The sequence below is a fragment of the Triturus cristatus genome, chromosome 9, assembly GCF_964204655.1.
Source record: "Triturus cristatus chromosome 9, aTriCri1.1, whole genome shotgun sequence".
Classification (NCBI taxonomy): Eukaryota; Metazoa; Chordata; class Amphibia; order Caudata; family Salamandridae; genus Triturus; species Triturus cristatus.
The window spans coordinates 191,874,242-191,901,057 of record NC_140592.1 but is presented as its reverse complement, the minus strand read 5'-3'; the positions used below and the strand labels follow the sequence as shown (position 1 = coordinate 191,901,057).

At 42.4% G+C, this 26,816-nt stretch overlaps 1 protein-coding gene across 6 annotated transcripts in view; it reads left to right on the top strand.

Moving 5' to 3' along the window:
* The window catches only part of PTPRG (protein tyrosine phosphatase receptor type G), a 1,080,885-nt gene that overhangs the window by 552,518 nt on the left and 501,551 nt on the right, over positions 1–26,816 (top strand). For all 6 annotated transcript variants that reach the window (XM_085624730.1, XM_085624729.1, XM_085624728.1 and 3 more), the window contains exon 6: positions 11,012–11,078. In XM_085624730.1, the coding sequence (XP_085480856.1) occupies positions 11,012–11,078 (67 nt within the window). The remainder of the gene's footprint in view (positions 1–11,011; positions 11,079–26,816) is intronic.

The window sequence follows — 26,816 nt, the reverse complement described above, 5'->3', positions numbered from 1 at the left end:
TTTCGGTTCATTATAACCGAGAGCACCCTTGCAGGCGGATCCGCATTCCTGCTTGTGAATCCAGGTCATGTTTACCAAAGCTCGGTCTTTTCTTCTTGCTCCTCGCCTGTTCTCTGAAAGACCTTGTCTTATCCCTGCCAAGTCTCTTGGGATTTTTCTCAGACAGATTGATTTGATCCAAAGCGCATCCTTGTGCGTCCCTTGCTTGGGCCGTCTATGTTTCTAAGGCCCATGGCGATCTGCGGCCTCATCTGTTTACGGCCAATCAGATGCAGCTGCGGAATTTGACAGGGATTAGGAGTTAATATGCACCTGCAGAAATCCATGAACAGTGCCACCCCTCTCGTAGTGTGCCCCTTATTTCATACTAAAAGCAGTATTCAGCAAAAAGAATAACAATTCAAGTTTTTTTTTTAAGGCAGTAACAGCTAGCCATAAAAGGAAAATTATACCTTTCAGTTTTTCCCCCAATGAAAATTGATGTGCTGCGTTCTCTTGTAACTGTGCCCCTATCCTGTAGAACATTTCACTAAAACTAACTTCTAAGGTTCTGCTTCTGCAGCCAGATTCTCGCACAACACCTTGAAAAAAATCCTCTCTAAGATTTATGACAAGCATGTTGACGTACCTGTTATAGGTGTTCTGCAGGGAGTTTTTACAAGAGCTGTAATCTAAACGGAGGTAAAACCGTAGTATATGGGTTGAGAGACCTCTTACTCCTGCAGTAGTTATGCCTCTTTTAAGTCCTTAACAGAGGGAAGCCTGCAGGTCGTTCTGCCAATAAATAGATGCTGAATCCTGCAGTTCATGGAGATGCCCTTTCCAATGGGATTCAAATCATTTATTTTAAGAATCTGTTCACTTGATATTTATTACTTTCATTTACTGTTGTTAAAATGCTGTAGGTCCGGCGTTAGCCAAGACCTTTTTGTTTTTACTAAAGTATATAATATGCTTACATATAGGGTATTTCTGTGAGCCCCCTTGTTTCGTTGCTTTGTTACAGACATTCACACTTTTCTTCCACCCACTACAGGATGCATCATGGGGCAGTAGATCTGCCAATTTAAGCCACTGGCTAGCTTCACTGCGAGTGACTGCATTCCCTCCTTTCACAGGGAACACATCCACAGGCAAAGTAGTTCCCTTAAGCATCGGGACTACTATGCAATGTGGGCTAAATCCCAAAACATGTTTATTTGTAAAGCGCACGTTCACCCGTAGGCATCTTGGCGCTGACTAACACGTTTCTTGTTACTCAACTCAATGGTACTCATTTTATCGACCTCAGATGGATGAAAGGCTGAGTGTACCCACCGGGATTTGAACCTGTGACCATGAGGTCGAACACAGGCCCCCTGCAATGGACACATTAGTCCACTGAGCCACCACACCCTGCTTCCCATGACCGAGCAAAACATGCATTGACAAAGCCAAACGAGGCTGATGTCCACAGACGCACCTTTTACTTTGAATATTAATCCAGTATGGTAAAATATTTTGTATTGAAATGTAGGATTTAACAGAATAACAATTTTTAAAAGATGTGCAATACGGTTTTTAATTTTTCTGCACACTGTAAATAACATGTCACAAACAGCCACTTTTAGTTCTCAATTTACTAAGCTAGGAAGACTGAAAGGCTGAGTTAAACTTAGTGGAATTCGATTTCGTGACGTTTACATTACACCAGATGTTCATATTAAGCTTTAACATGTTGAGAGATGATGGTGAAAAGCAATTAAAAAAAATACACATGCAAGCAGACACCTACTTTAATTCTGCATTTGAAGTACAATGTGCATGTAATATCTTTAAGCATTTAGAAAATTCCCCCTATATGTTCCTGTGGAGTGCGGATATCTAACAACACAGCAAACGCATACTATACATCTCAATACAAACGTGTTTTCATACGGCTCTTCCATCTTGGAATTACCACACTACAGGACACACAAACGCACACTTGTAGCACCTCGTGATATCAGCTTTGCACATCACCATTTTCCTGTATTGCTGGGATCAAAAAGCTTCTCTTCATTTGCTTCTTGGAGAATATTGCCATCAATTGTGTCTTTTATCTATTTATTTATTTAAACAATTTATAAAGCGCGCAAATACCCATGGATGTCCCATTCCTGCGGGAGCCTAGTTAGACTTTAGTCTGTGATTTCAACCTGCATGGCTATTTTAAGAGGGTCTGGAGTGTGCCTTGTTGAATCAAATTGAAAAGTTCTCCATGAAAGTAAAAGGGCCTCTGCTGGGACACTAATGGAATGTTAATTCTACCCTAGTTTTCCCAAATTAGTTTTGTGCAGCGTATGTTGCTCTACGTTTTGCTTCATAAAGAGAGCGGGCTAGGGCTTTCTCAGGTCATAAATGGCACGCTCTATTTATCATCCCACAAATTACTACTTGGAGAGTAATTGGTTGTTTTTCTTAAGTGTTTGCATGGGAGCTACAAGGCTTTCCTTAATTTTTGGACCATGAGCGTTCTGCTCGAAGCTTTCATTGGCACAGGATTGCATATCCTTTCCTAGAAGAACCAGAACATTTTGGTGCACAAATACAATAGAGTTTTAAAATATGTACGTGCAAAGTATGTATTCTGGATGCTAGAGACAATGTCTCTAGCCTTACAATATAGACTTGTGTGAATTCTACTGGGGAATAGGTACTTAACTGTATTGGGGTATATGTTAAACTGTGGATTGTTGTGAAACTATAATCTGCGCAAACGAGCACCCTATGGGTCTCACAAAACCTATTCCTTTGAGTGCACTCTACACTCTAAAAACAGACATCTGAGGGGGGCATTCTAAGTGTAGAGGGCTCCATATAAGGGTGCTGATCTCCACCTAAAACATGGGAACTACCTAGAGTTCTGTACTTTATTTCTTTGAATAATTAATACAGCACTATAAGCCTGAAAGGGTATTGCTTTGAATTCTACTGGGTGCTCACTTGTGTCTGGACAAGCTATGTATCCCTGACAAGCTCTTATAATAGCAAAATACATGTGTCAGGGACTTTTTATTTATTCCAGGTTGGCTGAGATGGTATTTTACCGGTCCAAAGCTGCAATACTGTGCCTGGAGTGGTAAAAGGTTTTTGCAATTTTTCAGCTCTCCATGGATGGGACTAGCTAATCCTATGCTTAAAGACTTTGCTGCAGAACTGGCAACAAACGTTGTCACTTTGCTAGCTGAGCGTGAATGGCATTATGTATATCCTATGCTTGAAGGCTCTGCTAGTAAAACAGACATCTGAAGTGAGCCCTTTGACAGCTAAAGCCCATGTTAGAAAATCTTGCTAAGGGACGCCAAATCTCGCTCGGGTGCTGTCATTTGTGGAACCTCATGGGAGAAAAAGTCAGCCACGTGTTGATTGGCAGAAATGTGGCTGGAGCTCCACTTTACAAGAGTAATGCAGAGTTGCCAAATTCCACAGGCGCAATGAAACACTCCACCTACTCATCTGACTAATACCCTTAAAAAATACCTCACTACTCCCTTACCCCTTTCTATCCCTGAAAACCCAAAAATACATTACTACTTGATTTGCCCAATCCATTTTTAAACCGTGAAACGGGTGTCTCCAAACTTGGGGCCGGGCCTTAACTGATCCGCAGGGAGAGGGAAGGGGGATAAGCTTTGGCCAAAAGAAGAATCCTACTGATAAGTGCTTTGTTTTAAGCTGGAAGTAAATGACCGGCAGTAAGCCACTCTGTAATGGGCCATCACTAACATCTTTTGTCATTTATATCTTGCTGGAAGTATGTTTAGAAGGGTAAGGGACGTTAGTAAGGCATAGTAACCAGGTTAGTATGTTTGGCAATCATGTATTTGATTGCATTTTTATAAGTTGTAAAGGAACTTAACTGCAATGTTTAAATACCTCTAGACATTTTTAACATTGCCAATTTAATAGATTAAATTGTGAAAATGTCTGGGGGGGCCCCCATGTTTTTTTTAGTTTTTTTTAAATACACTGGGGGGCACAGCATTAAAAAGTTTGAAGATCGCTGCCCTAAACGGCATTTTCTACTACCCATGCAATAAACCTTCCACATGGTCCTTCCCAGCCCTGAAACTTGAAAACCCTTTACCACGCTTTACTCCTATGCAGCCCTTAAACCTAACAAACCCTTACTACACTTTACCCACCCCTGAAAGCTAGAAACTATTTATTCCCCATTTACTTTACCCACCCCTAAAACCTTTATTTGACATAAGTGATTTTCAATATATATTTAATTATTTAAATGTGTATATGTATCATTACATAAAAACATTTGTACAGATGTATTTAATCTAGATATACGTGTGTGTGTTTGTGTATATATATGTGTGTATGTGTGTGTATGTGTGTGTGTGTATACATTATATATGTGTATAATATCATTAAATAAGCCTTACCTGCGTGCTTAAGGTACCATTTAAATATGCAGTGGGGCACTTACCTGCGTGGTAAAAACTGTGTGGTAAATTATTTGTAGTAAAGTTGACATACCGTGTTATTGTTAATACATGGTATATATAGTCTGGTATACTACTGCTTTAAAAAATCTTCAATGCACAGCAAAAGTATTCTCTGGGATGAGACACACCCATAAACCTAATGAATTAGGAGAAGTATTTCTGCCTTATGCAGTAACCAACGAGGTGTGTCTGGTTTGCCTGCATTATTTGACAAGGTCCTCTTCTTGTGTACGATTTGGTGCTATGACCTTGGACGCCATCCCTTCTAGAGCAGAGATATAACCATACCCCATATAGTAACGTCACAAACTGTTCCTTCAAATATTAAAACTACAGCACCTTTTTCTGTGTGGGAGTAGATGGGAGGCACTATGTGTGCCAACCATTTTTTGACCAATGCCAACAGTGCTCCTGCCATTTCCATTTTGATATCAGTTTGACTTTTGTCATCTCAGCCAGGTGAGCAATGGTCTGTATTTTTGAAATGAAAGAAACTCTGCCTTTTACTGTGTGTTGTAGATGAACAAGAAGTTCATGAAAAATAAGAGTACATCAGTCTATGCAAAGTATGAACAGGTTTTTAATAACTCCAGAGAAAAATATTGTCATATGTGAGCTAAGTGTAATAATATATTACTACATCTAAATCCAAATATAGAAGATAATTGGGGATCTATCATTTAACATATCTAAGACCATTTTTAGGTCTCGCCTGACCCAGCGCATGCGCTGGTCTGACGAGACTTATTGAGAGGGCTCCAAAAAGTGCTACCCGGCCAGCCTAGAGCTACAGTGCATGTGCGTGGGCACGCACGCCGCGCTTTACCACGATTACCTTCACTTTTGCTTTGATGTTTGATCGCGATCACTTTCACTTTCGCAGCCGCACGGCTTCTTGGCATAGCCAATAGGTCTCGCTTTTGGGATCTTATAAGTATTTAGTTATACAACTGTTGCATGGCTAAACACTTATAAGGTCCCAAAGGCGAGACCTATTGGCTATGCCAATGCTTGTTTTTGTTATTTACCAAACACCCTGTAGTTCTGATTTGCAACATCTTGTATGGCTCATATAGACCGGCTTAAATTACCTGTGAAGCTATACCAACTTCATTAGACAGCCTAAGCCTCCAGCACACACTTAAGAAACCATCAGCATATTTAATAATTAAATAAGCATGGTCCGCCTCTTCATGAGCCAGCCAAGTCCTAATCATGCCTGTTTCAGCCACAGTCCGTTGCCGAATTAATGTTAAAAAAAAATTTAAAAAAAATGATTAAACATGCTTCAAAATGTTTGCCATTGCCATTCATCTTAGCAGCCACCCTGATTAGCCATGTTTCTAATGCTAGTTCTGTAATTCTACTGGGTATGTTCAAATTTTAAATCCTACCAGAGATTTTAGTGCTTTGTTATACCATGTGTAGTGTCTATTCTATATTTTTTAGGATTGTCCTTAGCATCCAGTTTATTAGCTTGTTTTAGAGTTTGGCGGACGGGTTACTTAATCACAAACATGACTGATATCCCGCCTGCCTTCTTTCAAGTGCATTATATCATACAGCACTTTCAATAAGTCGGATGGTATATCCATCATGTTTGTGATAGAGTAACTGTCCGCCAAAGTGTAAATCAGGCCCCATGCACATAATGCTGCTGACATTTCTGATATTTTGCTCAATATTGCAACCTAACCAGCAGCTTAGGAACTTTCTGAAGACTGTAAAATAGCAATTTAGGGTTCATTTATAGAGGCTTATCAACTGTGCCTGCAACACAGCTGTCCCATGTGTCACTGCAGCTTTGCTATAGTATGTCACTCTTGTCTTCCAGACTGGTACACTGATCTAGCGCCGAAACCCTGGTAACGGGGAAAACAAAACCCGTACCGGTATCCTCCCCTACGTCACACTAACTCATTCACACATGCAGTCATTGGTGGGGCCCATAACACCAACACTCAAACTAACCATTTACCGGTCTGCACGCAGTAGGAGGAATGAGCGGTTCGAGCGCTCGACATGTGGGGGGGGGGGGGGGGGGGAACACCTTATAACCTATAGGGAAAGAAAAATTAATTTACAAGTTATACATTAATACCCCTTTCACCTACAGATCTCAATCCTAATCATCAAGGCACTCCTCCCACGTGGTCAATGGACCAAATAGATGGATTGGTTGATGGTGATCTAGAACCAGCTAAAACACATTTCAAGATTTAGATCTTATCCTTCTTAATAAACTACAAACTCAATTCTTGTTAATCAATATCTGTTTATCTAAAAATTCTTGAAAGGTTAGGTTTGTACTTTGAAAGTTTATATCAAATTTTGTCAATCGCAGAACATCATATTTACCTAATCTGGCTGTCTGAAGTCCTCTAAATCAATAGGTCTGCATACTCTGATCTGTCGTCATTCGTCTAAAGGTTCAAAGTTCTTTGCTCAGCACGCTACAGTCTCAAAGAATAGGTAAAGACCAGAGACGTGCAAGCATCTATCAGTGCCCATAGAATTAGGAAAAGTTCGCAGTCGTCAGATAATTGGGCAGCATCCGGACCATCTAGGCATCAGGAAACGCAGCAGTCACCCTAAGTAGTAGAGTTCGCGTAGCGTCACCGTCGTCGTCATCGGAAAGAACAATTGCGATAAGCGTGTCTCTCTATTCTACCGTACATTTTTATAATCAAATCAAAGCAAGAAGATACATTTCGTTATTTTAATACGGTTGTGATTGGTTGGTTGGGATCGTCCGATAGAATCTTTTTGGGACTTTGGTACAGTTCAAGGGGTGATGTCACGAGTTCATTTAATGTCGGTCCGTTCTGGTTTACTGTGAAAGTCTATTGTCTTTCGTCTTGGCCGTCATCCCACAGTGTCCTTGCTTTGGAACACTAAGATCAGGGTTCACGACAAGGTCTGGAAGACTTTGTCGCTTCTGCCCACTTCACTCCATGCCTCGTGAGACAGTGGCCACTTCGTCGTGGCGTGTCGGCGGCCATTTTGGAATTTAGGCCCAAACGTCAACTTAAGCGAAACAAACACAAAAGAGTAATTAAGGCATAGAAATAATAAATCTAATGTTAACCCCTTACTAATCCCTCTATGTGCTTGTATTTATCTAGCGTATAGCAACATTTAAAGCATTTATATTCACCCTTTTGGTCCTCCTCTCGAGCAACATTACAAAGACATCTTAAAAGCAACATATATCATGCATTATTCTATTTATTACATATACTACTGTTAGTATGCGTACGGATTTTAGTTATAAAGGATATTTAGCCATGCAATATGCAATCCCACGTGTAATTTGGATATTAGTAATGTTGGTTTAATATTCATGCAAACTCTTTTAATAATATTATAATTAATAGATTATTCGATTAGTATTTTCATGCAGAATGGGGGAGGTATACAACATTTTGTACTACCCGCTCCATCACACCTATTGAAGTTCTCAGTAGCTATAAACTGTACAGTGAAGTCACAAGTGAGGTTTCTTTGTGAATGATATTGTGTCCGTTTTTAGGCCTCTATACGGAAATTATTTATTAGTGTAATTGTGACTCAAACAGTGTCTTGAAATTCCTGTCTACAGGTTCACCTCACCTGGCATTTATTATGGGATCATTTCATTTGCTTATTCAGTGTTTAACATTTTGCCAATATTCTGTACAGGGAATATACTTTAAAGACTAAGGCGATGACATTGGACCATAGAAACCTGGTTTTAATCCTGGCTTTGATACTTGGTCAAAAAAATTAATCCTGCAATTCAGGGGAATTCACTTTGCCTTGGCTTCAAAATAAAAATCCAGAAGTTACTTTTTTTCGTTTACTCACTGCTGTCTTGTACTTTCTATATGTTCCTCCTGATTTCTTTAATTCTGCTTTCGCCAATGTGGTTTCAAGTAAACATGCTCTTGACCAAGCCCTTCATATTTGAGATGCTTTTTTTACAATTAAAATGTTTTTCTGAAGTGGGCCTTCAAGGGCATTAGACTGATCTATATGAGCACAATAGTGATCCACTCCCCTTCTAAGCCCTGATCAGAACATATAACCTCTCCAACTAAGGCCTGATTACGATGTCGTAGGCATTGTAATTGGCTGTTTGGATTCCTTTCCGACCAACCCATTTTGATGGGGTCGGTCGGAAAGGAATCCAAACCGGATTTCTGATGGGCTCAGATAGCCTGTCTGCCATTTGAAAAGCCTCCAGTAAAACCTTGGGCGGCTCTTTCCGCCCGAGGGATTACGATGGCAGATTCGCACAGCTTTTCTATGCCAGCCCTTCCTGACCGGAAAGGCTGTGGGAATCCTACTTTGAGTGCCCCCAGGAGGGCCCCCATGGGTGCAAGGCTGCCGGATGGCGGCCTAGGGGGCACCTATGGCCCTGTTGAACCCTGCTTCCGATGGCAGGCACCTTGAGGTGCCTGCCACGGGGTGCAAGGATGAACAGCACCTCAGCTCTTTACAATGAGAGCATGCATTTCGGTCAGAATGCATGCTTCCATTGTAAAGAATAGGAATGCGACCAAACCGTGTTCAGTTGCATCCTAATTGCTGGGCTGGGGCCGATGACAGGAGGTCGTTCGGTCCCAGTTCTCAAACGAGGTCGGACAGACTCCGATCTGTCCGACATCGTAAATGGGGCCTTAGACTTTTACTGCTTCCTAAATATTAAAGTAATGCTTTTAAAACATAATCGCACCCAACACTTGTCTCTACTGTCCCACCTGCCGGTATGGCAATACTGTTTATATTGCCTCCAAAATGTACAAATTGTTATCTGACCCACACTTTACACAAACTGTGTTGGTACGCGTAAAATGGGCAGGAGTGTAACACAGGCCCCCGCAGCCCCTGCGGTGCGGGGGGCCCCATGCTCCAGGGGGCCCCCTCTGCACTGTACCCCGGCCAGAGAGCTCCTGAATTAGCCTGCAGGGGGCCCCTCCACATACCTTGCAGGGGGGCCCCCTCAAGTTTCGTTACGCCACTGAAAATGGGCCAACCATTTTAACATAGCTGTTTCTGACCACATCACTGATGACAATTGGCAGAAAATTGGCAAACTTGCGATTTGTAATAAAATCGCCCCCTCTCTCATACAATCTATGTTCTTCACAATAAATCTGCACTGGACCACGGCCAGTTTGCATAAATTGAACCTGCAAGAGAACAACAAATGCTGGAAATGCAACAATGTCAACTCCTACAACACTAGTGGTGCCACATTCAGAATCAGCTAGCAGATATTTTTAACATAGACACTAAGCTTCCCCATGATAAATCTTGTCCCCTGGGCTTCGGTTACCGATTTGAATCTGGCTTTGTTAGACCTTCTGACGAATGCAGTGAAGTTCATCCTCTTTGAATGGAAATCATTTAATCTTCTCTCTCTTCACACATGGTGGGCATGGGTATCATACCTCAGAGCGAATGATAGCCTCCAATCCAAATTCCAACCCGCCCCTTCATCTCCACAGCTGTATGGTGTACCTGAGATGGATACACTGAATTAGGTACGAACGTTTTGTTAGCCCATCCTCTACCTGGACCTTTAGTCTGATCCTTCATTCATGCCCAGGCTCCCGAAATCCAACCCCCCTCCCTCTTCCCCATTCTAGTTTTCTCATGTTTATCGTATGAATATTGGCAATACTTCTGTATGACTAACATTACTTTGTACTATACACTTGAGGGTTACTAAATGTACAGATTACATCAGTTTGATACCCTCCTTTCTGCTTCTCGGACTGAGAGGATAATCATATGAGTTTACCAGATTAATTTTATTCTTATATTGGTAATACGTACATTATTATTCTCGCCTATGACTGAAATTACCTCTCATATGTTTTTACATGGCTGACCTACAGCACTAGGTATGCAATTTGTATACTATATGCTTGGCATGATTACCTCAAATGTCCTTTTTTGTTGCTATTATATATGCTATGATATATACTTGTTTGCCCTTATATGAAAACCAATAAAATACCTTAAACGGGGACAAAAATGTTTTCTGAAATCTTTTCTAGGAGGGGGCGCTGTGCCAGATCAAATACTGCACATAAATAGAAACCAAAAGTTCTTGAAGTGTGGAAATAAGAGTGGTTTTAGTTTGAAAACAATTTAACTGCGATGGTTATGGCCTGTTCATAATTTGTCTTGAAGGTGCACTCCTGTAACATTTCCAGCTGAAGGTGGACTCCTGTAACATTACCCCCTGAAGGTGCACTCCTGTAACACTTCCATATAAACCTTCTGTGTACCTATGTTTTTTCAAAGTTAATGAAGTCCAAGGTGTGAGAAATTAAAGTCTGAGCGAGTTTTGTAAGAAAAGTGAATATTGTTAGTTACTTCTCCTGCTTAGTGAAGTACCTGTGTGCTTATGGTTACTGCAAGTGTCTAGTATTTTGATGGACATCATTTTTTTTGTCTCTCCTTTGGAATGATTAAACTGAGTGTTTTCTGCCTGATGCCAAAAAAGATCTAACCAATCATCTGTCCTTTACATGCAGGTCAGTCAGAGGGACAACCCAGCTCTGGAGCCCATTATCCATGGTTTGAAGGGCGTCGTGCATCACGGTAAGTATGCTGCCTATGCCTCCTATTTCAAGAAGAAGCGGAAGAGCAGGAATTGTGTCCTTATGCAGTGGGGGTCACCCTTCAGAGGACACATTGAGATGTGCATTCTTCATTCACTGATGTTTAAGGGCATTAAAGGCATTATTTGATGGGTACAGATCAGACACATTTGTTACCTGAAAATGGGTTTAGGTTAACAGCGAGCTATTTGTTTCTTTTTAGTTACTGCTCGGCGATGCTCATATAATAAATCACTAGATGGAAGAATGTATCATCCATATTAGTAGGCCGGAGGAGTGCTTGCATCACACTCTTGCTATTCGTCTTCTGTTTGTTCTAGAATTAATCCTTTCGGAAGCGGCTGGTTCTTTTTTTAAGCACTGCATCTTTTTATGGAGAGATAATAGTGAAACGCATTAACTGCTGAAGAAAGATACAGATTGCTGCTGATTATCATTTTCAAAGGCAGCTACTGCTGTGTGGCCTTTGCTACATAGGCAAGGTTCCTGATTTTTGTTTAAAAAAAAAAAAAGTGTATATATATATGTACTAATGAGTAACTGAATAGCCTTGCTTGGTGTGACCATACAAAATATTGTCTGTGCGGGAGACAAAGGCAGAAGCCAGCATATTTTAGATGACTTAAAAAAAAATCATTTAACCATGCAGATAAAGTTACCTGACAATAAGCATAAATGTTAGGATCTTTTAGACTGTACACATTTCTTTAAAGCGGTTTCTTGGTATATTTTATTTAAAAAAAAAATATTATAAGACCACCATGGTGCTTTGTCATGTAGAGAACGGTGGCAATAATAGTGATTTGTTGTTAATTTGGGTTTGTATTTTTTTTAATTTTTTAATTTTTGAAGGATGAACAGAGAACACATTAAAAAAAACAGTTGACCAAAGGTTAAGTTGTGCTGAAACTGAAGACAAATATATCAGTGCTTATTTTAGCGATTTATTCTAGAGCATCCGAATGTCCCCCTAAAGATGTCCCTAATTTGTGGTGGAGGTTTTGAGTCCTGTTTTTAACACACTGCCCGAGAGATCTGTCCTCTAACTTCCAGCATCCTAAAAATAAACCGTTGATGACAAAAACTAGACAAGCTCCGAGCCATTGCTCCAGCATGAGAGTTTGGTGGGTGGGGGAGTTAGGGGGTTGTTGAGAATTTATAGCCATTGGTTTGTAATGTTTAATATTCATGTTGAACGTCCGTGTAAGACATGAAGGAATTAAGTGAAGACTAACATGCCTCATCAACAAATTAAGGCTATCGTGGCTTAGTGTGCATTTCTGCAACAAAGCATCATTCATGTTTGTGTTTTAAAAAAAAAAAAAGTAATAATAAGATTGCCTTTAGATATTAGATAATGCTCCAGATCTCAGGGAATCTTTTTCTTTCCTGACATCAAACTAAAAACCATCTGACATCCATGTATACAAAGAAATGGTATTTGTATTCATTGCTCAGTCATTTAATGCTGTGGTCCTGAACACTGACTTAGTGAGTAAATCATGGAGGCTTAAAAGCATTTAATTTTAATCTTTACTATTTAACAATAGACACACTTTTTCAGCAATCAAGATTTAAGAAATTTAGACTTAGATAACGGAATAGCAAATTTGCCTTAGTAAGAAATTCTGAAATAACTATCACATGGATAAATTGTGTAACATGCGTGGGTAATTGTAACATCTGTGATTTAAAACTGCTTAGGAAAGGCAAAAATGCGAAATGAAGTACTATAGAAAAACAAGTTTGTATTATTACTAGACTACTAATATATCTATCTTATCCTACTTTGTCAACTTCTTTACTTACGGCCTGATAAACAGTTTCATGGACGGGTAACTCCATTGCAAATATGACTGAGTACATTGAATAAGACCCTTTTTCCCTTACTTTCCACAAAACATTCTTTTCTGTCCAATTGCGGCAATACATAATGCATGCTTTGGACAAAGGCTGTGTGGCCAGACAAGTAGACCTGCTAAAGCAATTTTTTTATTTAGACGAGTAAGCAACATCAACACTTCAAGGTATCAATAGCTTCTCCTGCGCCACCCAACTCATCCTCTCCATGACTGTCAAGACAACCACCACCCAAACCAACTTCTGTAACTGCATGACCATGATAGCAGAATGGATGAGTACCAGCTGCTTGAAGCTCATCTCTGGCAAGACAGAATTACCGGTGTTCAGAAACAAGACCTTCCCATGGGAAGCCACCTGGTGGTCACTGGAGCTAGGACCAAAACTCAGACCATATGAGGAATCTGGGGATCATCTCAGACCGCAAGCTCAACATGACAGCACAAGCCAACTCAGTGACCCCTGCCTGCTTCCACATCCTATGTATGCTGTAAAAATCTTGTGGTGGCTGACATAGAGCACCAGACATATCATCAATCAAGCACTCATCACTAGCAGGCTAGACTATGGCAATGCATTCTATGCCAGGATCTCCAAGCAGCTCCTAGACAGACTCCAGGCCATCCAGAATGGGGCTGCAAGACTCACTCAACCTCCCATGCCAAACCCACATCTCACCTCATTTCAGAATACTTCACTGGCTCCCCATTCACAAACGCAGTCAATTCAAACGCCTCATGCACACATGCATAGCCTTACTTACACAACACTGTTCCATGGTATGGTAACGTCTACACACACATTCACCGGCCTAATAGATATCTACGTTCAGCCTCACTCTCAATCGCACATATCGCCTGCGTTCATAAGAGCAGAACCGGTGGTAATCCATTCTCATAAATTGCACCAAAACCATAAAGTTGACCTCCCATAACACATCACAGCCTCCTCCTCACTTCTTGAGTTCCACAAGAACCTGAAGACCTAGGTCTTCGAATTACTCACAGGGGACACACGCCTACAGACCTGCTCAAGTGTCTGGATACCCTCATGGGTGATTAGTGTGCTATATGGATAGACCTAACGTAACAAGGCCACTCACCAAGCTGTACATTGTTTGAACTGTTTGAACCAATATTGAAGTGATCTGTATTATGAAGTCATTCACTGCGTGCCAAAGACACACATTTTGCTTAGCATATTGATTAATGTAGTATACCTCTTGTGAGCACTACTCGTGATCTATCTTGAAGATCATATTTGAATTTTATGCTGAGGCTAAAGAGTGCATGCTTTTATTTCATGGCCACATGTCCCCTGTATTATTATTGCCAAAGCCACTGTTATTGTATGGCAGAGGAAGATGAAATATTATGGTGGAATTAACTAGATTGTGTAGCAAGGAAATACATATCATGCAAACGGAATGCTGCAGCTCTTTCCGTAAAACACCTTAAAGCTATTTTTAAAAGCTCTACAGAGGACAATGGTAACATTTATATTTATTATGTACATTTCACTAGCAGATACGTTCGGATTCAAGACATTAGCCCTTAAAAAGAGATGCCTTTTGTGTGTTCCTTCTCAAATGAGTACTGTGTTGCAGTAATTTCCATCGAACCTCGAAAGACATGCAGGGAATTTGTTTTTTTTCTAAAATACTAGTGTCCTGTTGAAATACACAGTTTTGCGAATGTCAGTAATGTGAACACAAACAGTGACAAACTCAATCCTGACTAAGATTTTATCATAGCCACCCTGTTTCAAATACATGCAAGTTAATTAAGATGTTGCCACTTGTATCCTTTTCTTGATTAACATGCCATGCATTATTCTGCCATCTAGTTGGGTCCTGAAATATTTTTTGGGCATCGACCACCATTTGGTGGGAAGTTCATTCCTTCTGTGATGTCAGACTGCACCCTGTAAGTTCCTGTGTGTTGTCACCATCTTTAGATTCTTTTATTCACCATTGGCCTGGAAGCTCGACTGAGGAGCTCCGATGAATCACAGCGAGAGCAGTCAACAAGTTTGAAATTCTAAATACTAAAAGCCACAAGAAGATCTAAGGAAAGGAGAAGGGAAGCCTTCTTGACCCCCAAAGAAGGACCCCGCCAATAAGACCCATGTGGCTTGAAAATGAGGAGGGAAATGGCAGTACAGGGTCATGGAAAATACCCCTTTTAAGTTCTGCCCCAATTGTCACCACAAATTTGTCAATGAAGACCCCCACTAGGTCCACAAACTTTGGGCTGCACCATGTTCATACCGAAGACAAACTGGGTACAATGTCAACGGAGACTAAAACACTACACCATGGCAAGCACTCACAAGATGCAGGAATCTCTGAAAGATCTCGGCCTATTCAGCGACGATGAGAATATCGAGGAGGCTGAACTGGTGTGAGGAGTGGAGTCAGACACTGAGTACTCCTCAACTGTGGTCGAAACAAAGACAAGTGTTGGTGAAAGTGCTTAAGGACGTTTCAGAAGAAACACCAGAAAGACATGGACATTAGGTCCTTGGGCACCAAGTCCTCGAAGGCAGACTTGGCATCAAAACCCCCGATGACTGAAGATCAGCACAACCAAATAGAACTGCATGGGTCCCAACCAAAAGACACTGATGGGGGCAAATCGTCAACGAAAACTTTGATGCAACCAGGTGTTTGAGATGGATCGAGAGAGAGGGGCAAAGAATCGAGGATGAGAGAGGCATCAACATGGAAAAAGAAAGTTTCAACCAGGTTTGAAGCTGAACAAACAGCTCTCGAGGTGGAGCAGATAAAACAAAGGCTGAAGGATGAAATGGGGATCCTGCTTCAAAGAAAGGACTGTGATGACTCCTTGAAGGGATTTCTTATTCTGACAAGACCCTTGGCAACCACCGAGGTTGAAGACTACCAATTCGACTTGGAGGCCCTAGCTACACCAGAACCACATGAAGAGGAACAAGAGGAGTTCTAAAACGTCAAAGAATCTACAATGTACGAGAACCAAAGCTAGTTCGAGGACACATGGCAGGACCTCCACGCTGAGTCCCCTTAGGAAGGGTAGAAAGCTATATCACAATACCTTAGCCACCCAAAGTCTAGTCCCTATATAACATTCATCAAAGACACCTATGGGGTACAGTTAGAAGAGGAGAAAGTGGATGCAACCTTCCTACTGAAAACCCTGATTCCCTCACAAAAGGCCAACCTCTACTTGCCCATGCTCCCTAGCATCCAAGACCAGGGGAAGGAGGCCATTCGAGAACCAGCCCCTGCAAGAGCTAGAAAGCCTTGATGGGAGAAGAAATGCAAATATTCCACACAGAACCCCAAACATACAAAAGGCAATGTCCCTGCAGATTCCATCGTGTCCACCGTGAGGAAAAGGTACAATGCCCCCACATCAACGTGGCCACCACCAGAGAAAGAGAGCAAGAAGCTCGACCTGGGGGGGGGGGGGAGAAAGATGGAGATAAAGGCAACCACACAGTGGAGAATAGGAAATTTCAACACACTCCTTAACCAATCATAGACACCAGCAGTGGGATGAAATAGAGGGGCCAAGGCAACACCTTCCAGAAGAGTACAGCAAAGGGCCAAGATAGTGATTTAGAAGGGCACAAATATTGCCAACACCTGCCTTAAATCAGCAATGGATGCACCAGACACTGCCAGCAGATGTGCTGTGGGACAACACTCAGGAGACACACATGGCTCAGTCTCAAGATTCAAAATAGAGGTACAGGCATCAATCACCCACATGCCCCCTGCAGGCATGTACTGTTCAGACAGGTGGTGGATATATTGCAGCAGTTAAGAAGGATAAGGACTCTGTGAAGGCCATGAGAGCCCTCCAGTTCAGAGGAACCTGCAGGAAAGGTGGGACCATGAACAGAAGTCCCACAGGTAGGAAGGCATTCACATCGGGCCAACAACAGCAGCCTCAAAGTCACAAGAGTCTGCCAACACAACAAATACCAGTCCATCAATGGAAACACACGGTGAGACATTCCTTTCGAGAAAGAACAAGAGGAAGTGGTTGGCCTCACAAATGTGGAGTTTCAGCAGGCAAGAGCCTCAATCATCAATCAGCCTCACCACCAAACACCTGTGGGGGGCAGAATTAAGGGTGTTCCTCAAGGAGTGAAGGGCAGTCACTTCAGACAATTGGATTCTAAACATAATAAAACATGGATATTGCATAGAACTGATCAAGACATTCTCCCCCCCCCCCCCCCCCCCCTCTTGCCACCCAAAACAAAAGCTCTTTGGACAGGAGCTCACAAAACTCAGAAAGGAGGTCAAAGAGCTGTTCCAAAAGAGAAAAGGGAGGCAGCCAATAAAATCTATTCCCCATATTTTCTTATTTGAAAGCAGGATTTACCAATAAGACCAATCCTAGACCTCACATTTCTAAACCAGTTCATAGGTACTCAACACTTAAAAATGACAACTCTGCAAAGAGTAATACCACTCTTAAGAAAAGGGGATTATATGGCCACCTTAGACTTAAAGGAAGTCTACCTACATATACCCATGAACCAAAGACACAAAGTATCCTCGATTCATCCTCGACAAGGTACACTACCAGTTCAGAGTGCTACCCTTAGGGATAAAATATGCACCAAGGTTATTCACTAGGTACCTAGCTGCAGTGGCAGCCTACCTAAGAAGACCAAACATTCACATCTATCGATACCTAGGCGACTACCTAGTAAAAGCACAATCCAAGAAAAAGATGCCACAAAGACACGCAAACAGTGATTTCAACACTACAACTTGTCGGATTTACAATAAACATCAAGAAATCCTCACCCCAAATGGAGCAGGTGAAAGGGTTACTGGGAGCAGCCCTAAACTCAAGCACAAGCATACCCAGTCCAAAATAGAGCAGAGGCAATTGCGGGATAAAGTCACCTTTATCAGAGGGGTCGGTCTCTGACAGTAAAGACAGTCCTAAAACTCATGGGAATGATTGCGTCCTGCTTCTTACTCATACCGCCTGCAAGACTGCATATGCGCCCCATTCAAGAATGGATCTGCAATGGGTGGTCACAAGTCACAGGGAGCTGGGAGGATCTAGAGGTTGTCTCAGCATAGGTACACATGGAAATATTGGTGAAACCCTGCCAATTTGAGCATAGGGAGACCATTCAAAGCACCAGATCCCCACAGTGACCAGATCAACAAATGCATCCTTCAAGGGTTGGGGTGCACACTCCGGCAACCTGAAAGACAGAGGACTCTGAAATCCCACAGATGGTGTGAGAAACATAAACTATCTAGAGATGAAGACAGTGTTTCTGGCCTTTAAAGCATTCCAAGCGTATATAACAGGTCAGACTGTACTGATCCAGATGGACAACACAACAACTGTGTTCTTCCTCATCAAACAGGGGGTAAAAAAGTCCTTCCCTTTGTCCAAGCTAGTTCGGGAAATATGGAGGGAGACTATTCCAAGAAGGATCACTCTACAGACAATTCACCTGACAGGGAAGCAAAACACATAGGCGAACAGAATGAGCAGACAAAAGGACACCTCCCATGAATGGGAAATAAAACGGAGGCACTAAACAACATTTTCAAGGTGTGGGGCACACCAAACCTAGACCTTTTCGCAAGTCCACAAAAAGCAAAGTCCGAAACCTTCCCCTCCAGTTTTCCACACCACCAATCCAATGGGAATTCCATGTCACTAGATTGGTCAGGGATATTTGCATATGCCTTTCCAACAATTAGCCTGATCCCAAGGGTACTGCACAAGGCCAGGCAACCTGACAACACTTATCCTGATAGCCCCACAATGGGCCAGACAGACATGATATTCTGACCTGTTGGAGATGTCCAGAGGGCATATGATCCCAATCAAGGCAGAACAGGACTAGCTTACAGTGTAAAACACTCAGCCTAGCAGCATGACTCCTGAATACCTCGAATTTGGTCACCTACTGCTACCCCCAACACTATAAAAATCCTTAGGGAGGCAAGAAAACTAAGCACAAGACAGTGCTACACGGAAAAATGGAACAGATAAATCCAGTGCTGTACAGATAACAGAAGGATGGAAACAATAACAGACCAGGAGATGGTGCTCAGATACCTCACACACCTTTTGGACTGTGGCTTAACCTACGAGTCCCTTAAGGTACACCTAGCCGCAATAGTATCTTATACCAGAGGTATATCATGAAACAGCCTCTTTATACTCTCAGTAGTTAAGAGAATCCTGGAAGATCAAAAAAGTCTGGGACTACTAAGTGCAGTACCTGCCCCTATGTGGAGCTTAAACACAGTTCTAACACACTTGATGACAGAGCCTTTTGAACTTGTGCACAAGAAAGATCAAAAATTTGTGACAGTGAAAACAACCATTCAAATTGTGATCAAATCACTACGCAGGGCCAGCAAGCTACAAGCACTGACGATACAGGAACCATACCTGCAAATCCATAAGGACAAAGTGGCTCTCAGAACAACACTTGTAACTTGGTTATTCTAAAGGCCCCTAGAGGAACGGCAGGGGCCGTGGAGTTGCACAGTGTCAGCATAAGGCTCTGTGTCTGGTTCAAACTTTTGGGGAGATTATATCAAGAGGGAGGTGCATCATAAAACCAGGGAAGTTTTTGTATAGGTTGGCTGTTCCCTTGCTGCTTTAGTGGTTCTCAGAATAAATCAACAGTTCCAACCGAAGATGTTTTCACAATTCCACGTCAACCAAAGCATAAAGCTGCCAGAAGTCTTATAAAAAGCAAAAACCCAGCAGAAAGAACCCTTCACAAAATGGTTGTGCAGAGTGCACTAACGTACATATACAAGAAACAAAGTGTTTTTGCAAGGGAATTCAATTATTTGTTACCTTTGCTAGGGCAATGAAGGGATCGCCAATGACTAAGGGAACAATTGCACGATGGATAGTGAAGACTATCAAAACCTGCTACACCAGAGTGGGAAAGACATTACCTGATGCAACACTTGCAAACGTACCCATTGATGAAATCCTTGCATGGCAGCAACCTGGTCATCACCACACACCTTCAGAAAACACTGCTAAGTGGATTTACAAACCGGAAAGCACAAGTGGGACAACACCCTTTTGCCTCCACATCTCAACCAACCCAGGGAACAGGATACCGCTACATAATCTAATGCACAGCATGTGAATCCAAAAAAGGATTTTTATGCTGCGAAACAAAAAGGATACTTACCAGTAGGAGTAGTTATGCTCCTTGAGACTTTTGGATTCAGATTCAACACTCCTGCCTGCCCACAAATGGGAGATGAAGCAAACAGGTGGGGGAGGGAGGGAGAAAGAAAAAAAATCTGAATATGGCAACTGTGCACAGGAACTTCCGGGGCGCCATCTGACATCACACCAAGGGATGGACTTACCACCAAATGGTGGTTGCCGACGGCCACAAAAAAAAACAGACAATTCCGGACCCAACCCCTAGATGGTGAAATAATGTTGAGGCATGTGAATCTAGAAATTTAAGATTAAAAAATACTCCTACTGTTAAGTAGCCATTTTTGTTTTGTTTCATACTGAAGACAAAATCTGTTTCCCATGTATAATAAATGGAGATATTTACACTATGTACACATTATCGCATTCTTAAATGGTGTATCAACATCTAGAGCTGAACACCTCGCTTCTTAAAATGTCTGGTGTGGCATTCTCAATGCAGGCAGCATTTTTAATGACTTTTGAATTTTTATGCGATTATCTGCAAAGCGTGCTGCAGATGTGGTATTTATTTCGTCCACAATGGACATTTTCAGGGCTCCAAAAGTTGCTGCTGTTTGATTATTTCAGGATACCCCTCTGGGCTGCATCCATCGGTCCCTTTAATCAGGTGTCTGGATTGACTATTGTGGTGTGATCTGGATTTATGAAATGAAAGTTGTGAAATTAAACATACTATTTGAATATATATGAAGGCTGCCTATGGACTTTCTTTGAATATGGTTACTATGAAGCAATAAACTTGGAAAGGTTATTGATCAAGGTACTCCTCTTAGATTAAGGTGGTTGAATGGGAAAACTTCCAGTTTGTTCCTAAATTGAGGTATTTATTCTTGTGATCAGAGTTCTTCCAGAACAGCATTCTAAACAGAGCAATCCCAGCAAATTATGAAGCAGTAGGATGAACATTAAAGGTCCTCATTCCTGTTCTAGGGTTGTTTGCACTTCTTAACTGTTTCTTGTCACCAGAGCTCTTCAGTTATGAGGCAAAGTATGTTGAATGTTGATAATAAATGGTCTTGGATATAAGCTAGTTTTAATTAACGAACCTCCTCCACCTCGCTGTACTTGCCCTAGCTAACCTCACGTCCCCGCCTGTCTGCACATCCCTGCACTTAACTGAGCACCCGAAACAGCCTCTTCCTCTAGTCTTGAGACAGCTTCGTCTCCGTAAACAACCTTGCCACCTCTCAGAGGAAGAATGCCTCGCTCTGGCCCTCTCCTACACCGCTTCTCCAATTCTAAGTCCACTAGACCTCACTGAAACTGAAATACTGGCCATCCTCCGAGATCATAACCCCACCACAGCTACCCCTCTTCCCTTTGACCGGAATTTCGAACATCCCATCCGCTTGGTCACTATCAACCCCAACAGGCCAGCCACCGTCCACAACAGAGCTGTGATCATGAGCAATCTAGCACCTGTCCACCAGTCTGCCCAAACTCCCGAAATCCCACCAAAATCCTCCCTGTCTGGTCTCTTAATCAACTGCCGATCAGCAGCTAAGCATGCTGCTGATATTGCTGATCTCATCCTTTGCAAAAAACTCGACTTAGCAATCCTAACAGAATCATGGCTCAATGATTCCTCATCCCCATACCTGGACCTCCTAGTCCCCCCTAACTACAATATCGCAAGACTGGATAGACAATCTAACAAGAAAGGAGGAGGCATCGCCTGCATCTATAGCTCCAACCTCCGCGTCACCGAACTTCTGGCGGACTCTACCGAATCCTGCGAATACCTCGCTCTCGCTATTTGCAACAACTCCACCCTACTATGTAATCTTCACATCTTCTACCACCCCCCAGGTACGAACGACTCTTTCACCGACCACCTCATGGAAATCATCTCAGCTAAGACTCCCACCAACTCCAAAGATATCTTCTTAGGCGATTTTAACCTACACTGGAACGATCCCAAGGACCCACATGTCAACGCCATCAAAGACCTCCTGGCAGATCAAGCCCTGACCCAGGCCTGCTCACTACCTACTCATTCAAAAGGGGCAACCCTTGACTGGATCATCTCCAAAGAATCATCTGTCCAGCTCATCTCTATTGACCCATGCGACTGGTCTGACCACCACGCCATCACCTTCCATCTACCTGGCACCATCAAGACAAAAGCACCGCAACCAACGATTCCTAAACGCTGGATCAGAGACACCAAGAACTTGGACCGAAATGAACTGGTGGCCCGCTGTAAATCCAACCTCCCACCCCCTTCGCATCTCTCATCAGTCAGTGACCTCAATGATCACTACTCTGCGACCATCTCAAACATCCTGGACGATCTAGCCCCACTAAAACTGAAAAGAACCCAAATCAAAGACAGAAACCCCTGGTTCACGGGTTCCCTTAATGACGAGAGGAGAGCCCTCCGGCAAGCTGAAAGAGCCTGGAGGCAACACCCCTCTACTGCACACCTACAACTCCTCCGCCAGGCCAGAAATACCTACAACAGGAACATTCTCAACTCAAAAAAAGACTTCTTCAGAACAGAACTTGAGAAAGCTAAGAACAGACCCCACAAGCTCTTCGAATTGGTCAAACACCAATCTAACAAACTGGCCAAATCTTCTAAAGAAACCCCCAAATCTCTTATATCCTCTGAAGAATTCTCCTCTTTCTTCACTGACAAAATCTTGGCCCTTGGAAACGAACTCAACACCATCACATACCCCCAACCCCCACCTGACCCGTCTCCTCCCACATCGACACTCCCACAGGCCACTCCCAAAAATCACGCTCACTGGTCCATCTTCAAAGACTATGATGAAGACTCCATCTCCAAAATCCTCTCTACCTTAAAACCGAACAACCATTTCAATGACCCGCTCCCTGCCAACTGCCTTACGGTCGTCGCCCAATCCATTATTCCCAGCTGGACTTCAATAATCAATGCCTCCCTTCAGCAGGGAATAATGCCAGACTCTCTAAAAGCCGGCCAAGTCCTCCCCATCCTGAAAAAGCCATCGCTGGACCCAGCCTCCCCAGACAACTTCAGGCCCATCTCCAACATCCCCCTCTTAGCCAAAGTGTTGGAGAAATGTGTGCAACAGCAGCTTAGTCACCACATCAACAACTTCCACCTCCTTGATGACTTTCAATCCGGATTTAGACCGGGGCACAGCACAGAAACCACCATGCTTCACATAGTCGATGATGCCCTCCAAGCACTCGACCAAGGCAAAACCTGTCTCCTAATCCTCCTGGACTTATCCTCGGCCTTCGACACAGTCAACCATGAAAAATTACTCGAACGCCTCAAACTCAGAATGGGCTTAGATGGCACTGTTCTAGATTGGTTTAGTTCCTTCCTCCATAACCGGTCACAGAGATTCCTGATTGATGGCAACCTTTCTTCACCATCGCCGGTCACAGTTGGAGTCCCCCAAGGATCAACCCTGTCCCCCACCCTCTTTAACCTCTACCTAGAACCGCTTACCGAAGTATTGCGCGCAGCTAACATCTCCTATCATATGTATGCCGATGACACCCAGATCTACATCAAAACCTCTTCTCTCGAAGAGATTATCTCCCTGAACGAAGCCCTGATACTCACCGTACAATGGCTCGCATCCAACCAACTTAAACTCAATGCAAAGAAAACAGAATTTCTCCTGATCTCCCCTCCCAATGCCAACTTAGAGATTCAATCATGGATCAAGGCTATTACAGCCTTAAACTGCCCACCGACCATTGTGAATTCGGCTAAATCCCTGGGCATTACCCTTGACACAAACCTTAACATGAGGGACCACATAAATTCTATGGCTAAAACAGCCAGATTCCATCTGAGCTACCTTAGGAAATTGAAACCCTTCCTTGATGCCCCTGACCTAAAAATGGCAGTTCAAGCACTCGTCATCTCTAGACTGGAATATGGCTGCTCAACCCTCTCGGGCTTACCCAAGATCTCCCTGGCACCTCTAAAAGCCTGCCTCAACGCGGCTGCCAGACTACTGACTGGCACTAGGAAATATGATCATATTTCCCCACTCCTGAAAGCTCTCAACTGGCTTCCCTTGGAGGCAAGAATACAGCTCAAACTAGCATGCATCACGCACAAAGCTTTACACTCTAACTCCCCCGCATACCTGACACAGAAACTCATGATCTCCGGAGGAACCAGAAACTCCAGATCCGCCAGGGATTTCCTGCTCCAACCTGCACGTTTTCGGAAAAATAAAACGTACAATCGGGCCTTCTCAGGGGCTGCTCCACGAATATGGAACTCTCTCCCACCCCACATCAGAAGAATCCCCTCACTGTCTCACTTCAAAAAGGATGCCAAAATCTTCCTTATGGGCAAATTTCTCGTCTAACACTACCTCAACTACTTCTTTGGCATAGCCTATGACGGCCCACTACCTCCCCCCTACCTACCGGGTCTCCCGAAACACCAGAATCTTGGGAACGGGTTAGAATTATTGAAAATGTACTCTGTAAATATGGTTTGTCGCTCTTTGTAATCGGTTATGTAAAATGTAAATACATACTTTGTGTATATATATTCCTGCACTATACTGCTACTTGAGCTGTAACTGGTTGACTCTAAATCTGTCTGTATATTGCTTTGCTCCCCTGTAAAGCGCTCTGATACCCTAACGGGTCAAGTTCGCGCTCTATAAAACACATAAATAAAATAAATAAATAAAATAAATAGGATCCGGAACCCAATCAGTAGAGTGTATAGATATATTAGCTCAGGAGTGATGAGCAGCACAGCCTAAAAGGACAACAGGGAGCTATTTGGAAGCCCACACAGCAGCTTTTTTCAATGTCCAACCATGAAAATTACAAGGGAGTGGATGACTTACGGAAGTCTTTTAGTTTAGGAAAGATTAAAAAAAAAATTCACAACTTGTAGAGATGTTCTGGTGATTTAATGTGGGTCATCAAGATAAAAATGTTGTCTATTCGCATGGCTGGCACTTTAACTGTGGGAGAGCCTGTTTGAGAATCAGTTCAACCATTCTATAATGAAGTTTGATATGGTTTTTCTGGATAGTAGGATATATTTATTATTTCTTAGATAAGGCAGTGGAAGTTTGTTCCCATCAAATTGTGAAAGTTTAGCAACTTTTTAGAAAGTGGCTATCTTCTCCATACAGGTGACCGGAGATGCTGGCTCTTCAACACTACTCTCCAGAGCGCCATGAAACACTCAACTGTGTGAGGTGTAAGACAGAGTCTTGAACCCCACATATGACCCATGTCTGTTGAGGGGGATCTCATTATTTCAATTATTTTGGGACGAATATGCACCTGAACACCATGCATGTTTACATTATGTGTAGTGGACTACTGCGAGTTGCTCTTTACCTAATCTTTCTAATGTATATGTGTCATTTTAGCATATCTATGTAGGTTTCTGGTTTTCTTTGATGTTTTAAATAATTAGATAGATGGCTCAAAGTTGCAAATCCTGTCAGCTGTATTCAAGCGTCCTTCTGCCTGAGGTGTCCCTCTTGAACCTTAGAAAACATAGCAAAGCTGCCTTTGCTGAGCACTAGCATTTCTTTGGAGTGTAAATGGGAAATCATTTAAGATAAAGGGCTATGTTTAGTTCCATGTAGTGCTGTGAACTAACCACAATGCTTTATAATTGATCCTTTTTTCACAGGAAGTCAGTGAAGGGCTGTCAATCCTGTAGAGATTAAGTCAAACTTCATTATGTTCAATATATGCTGAACGGACGAATTTTGGTGCAACTGAAGTTTATTGCCTTAGCGGGGAGAGCAACGCAGATGAAATTTCAGTAGTGTAATTGATATACATGCATTCACTAGTTAAGGGTGCTGTTTCTAATCAAACAGATATGTTTGTTTTTAGCACTCCTAGCGGAAACGGGTATGACTTTACTACTATTTTGCCATGGTTTTCTCTGGTTAAGCCAGCATCAAATAGGACGCCAGGATTTCTTGCATTGTGGGCTTGGGTAGGTCACTGTCCTAGAAATGGGTGCAAGAAGGCAAATTTCCAGATCAAGGTGTGATGTAGGGGCAATAGAATCATGTTTTTTTTTTCTCCTGTTTTTTCGTTTACAGTTTATGTAACATCCCAGTATGTACTTCCGTCGTGCAGTTTTGGATGTTTACTTTTCTGGGCAGGTGTTAGTTTCTAAGGTGAGAAGAATGTGAGTGTCATCAGCATACATCAATGTGCTACACCCAAACTGTTCTATCAATTGAACCAGAGGACCATATATATATATGTTGAATAACCAAAAAGAAAGGAACAAACCTTGGACTCAATAGTTCAGAATTCTATAATTGGAATGATTTGGGCCTACTTCAACTTAGGTGACTCAATTTGTTAAACTCCCCAACCATTCAAGAACCACGCGAGAGATACAAATATCTTGTCAGCCTGGGGCGAGAATCGAAAAAGCTGATGGGCAATGGTATTAAATGATACTGAAAATCCTGTGTTAGTTTAAAGATTCTTATAACATTTTGTGGGTGGTACTTTTTTAACCAACAAACAATCAATGGGCAGGGAATCTGTGTTTCTGATGCTTTATGGATGCTTTGTTGAAATTGGTTCATCAGTCTTGAATTGGGTAGAAACTGTCCATCCTACATATAAATCTGAATGCTTTCAGGACGGCAGTG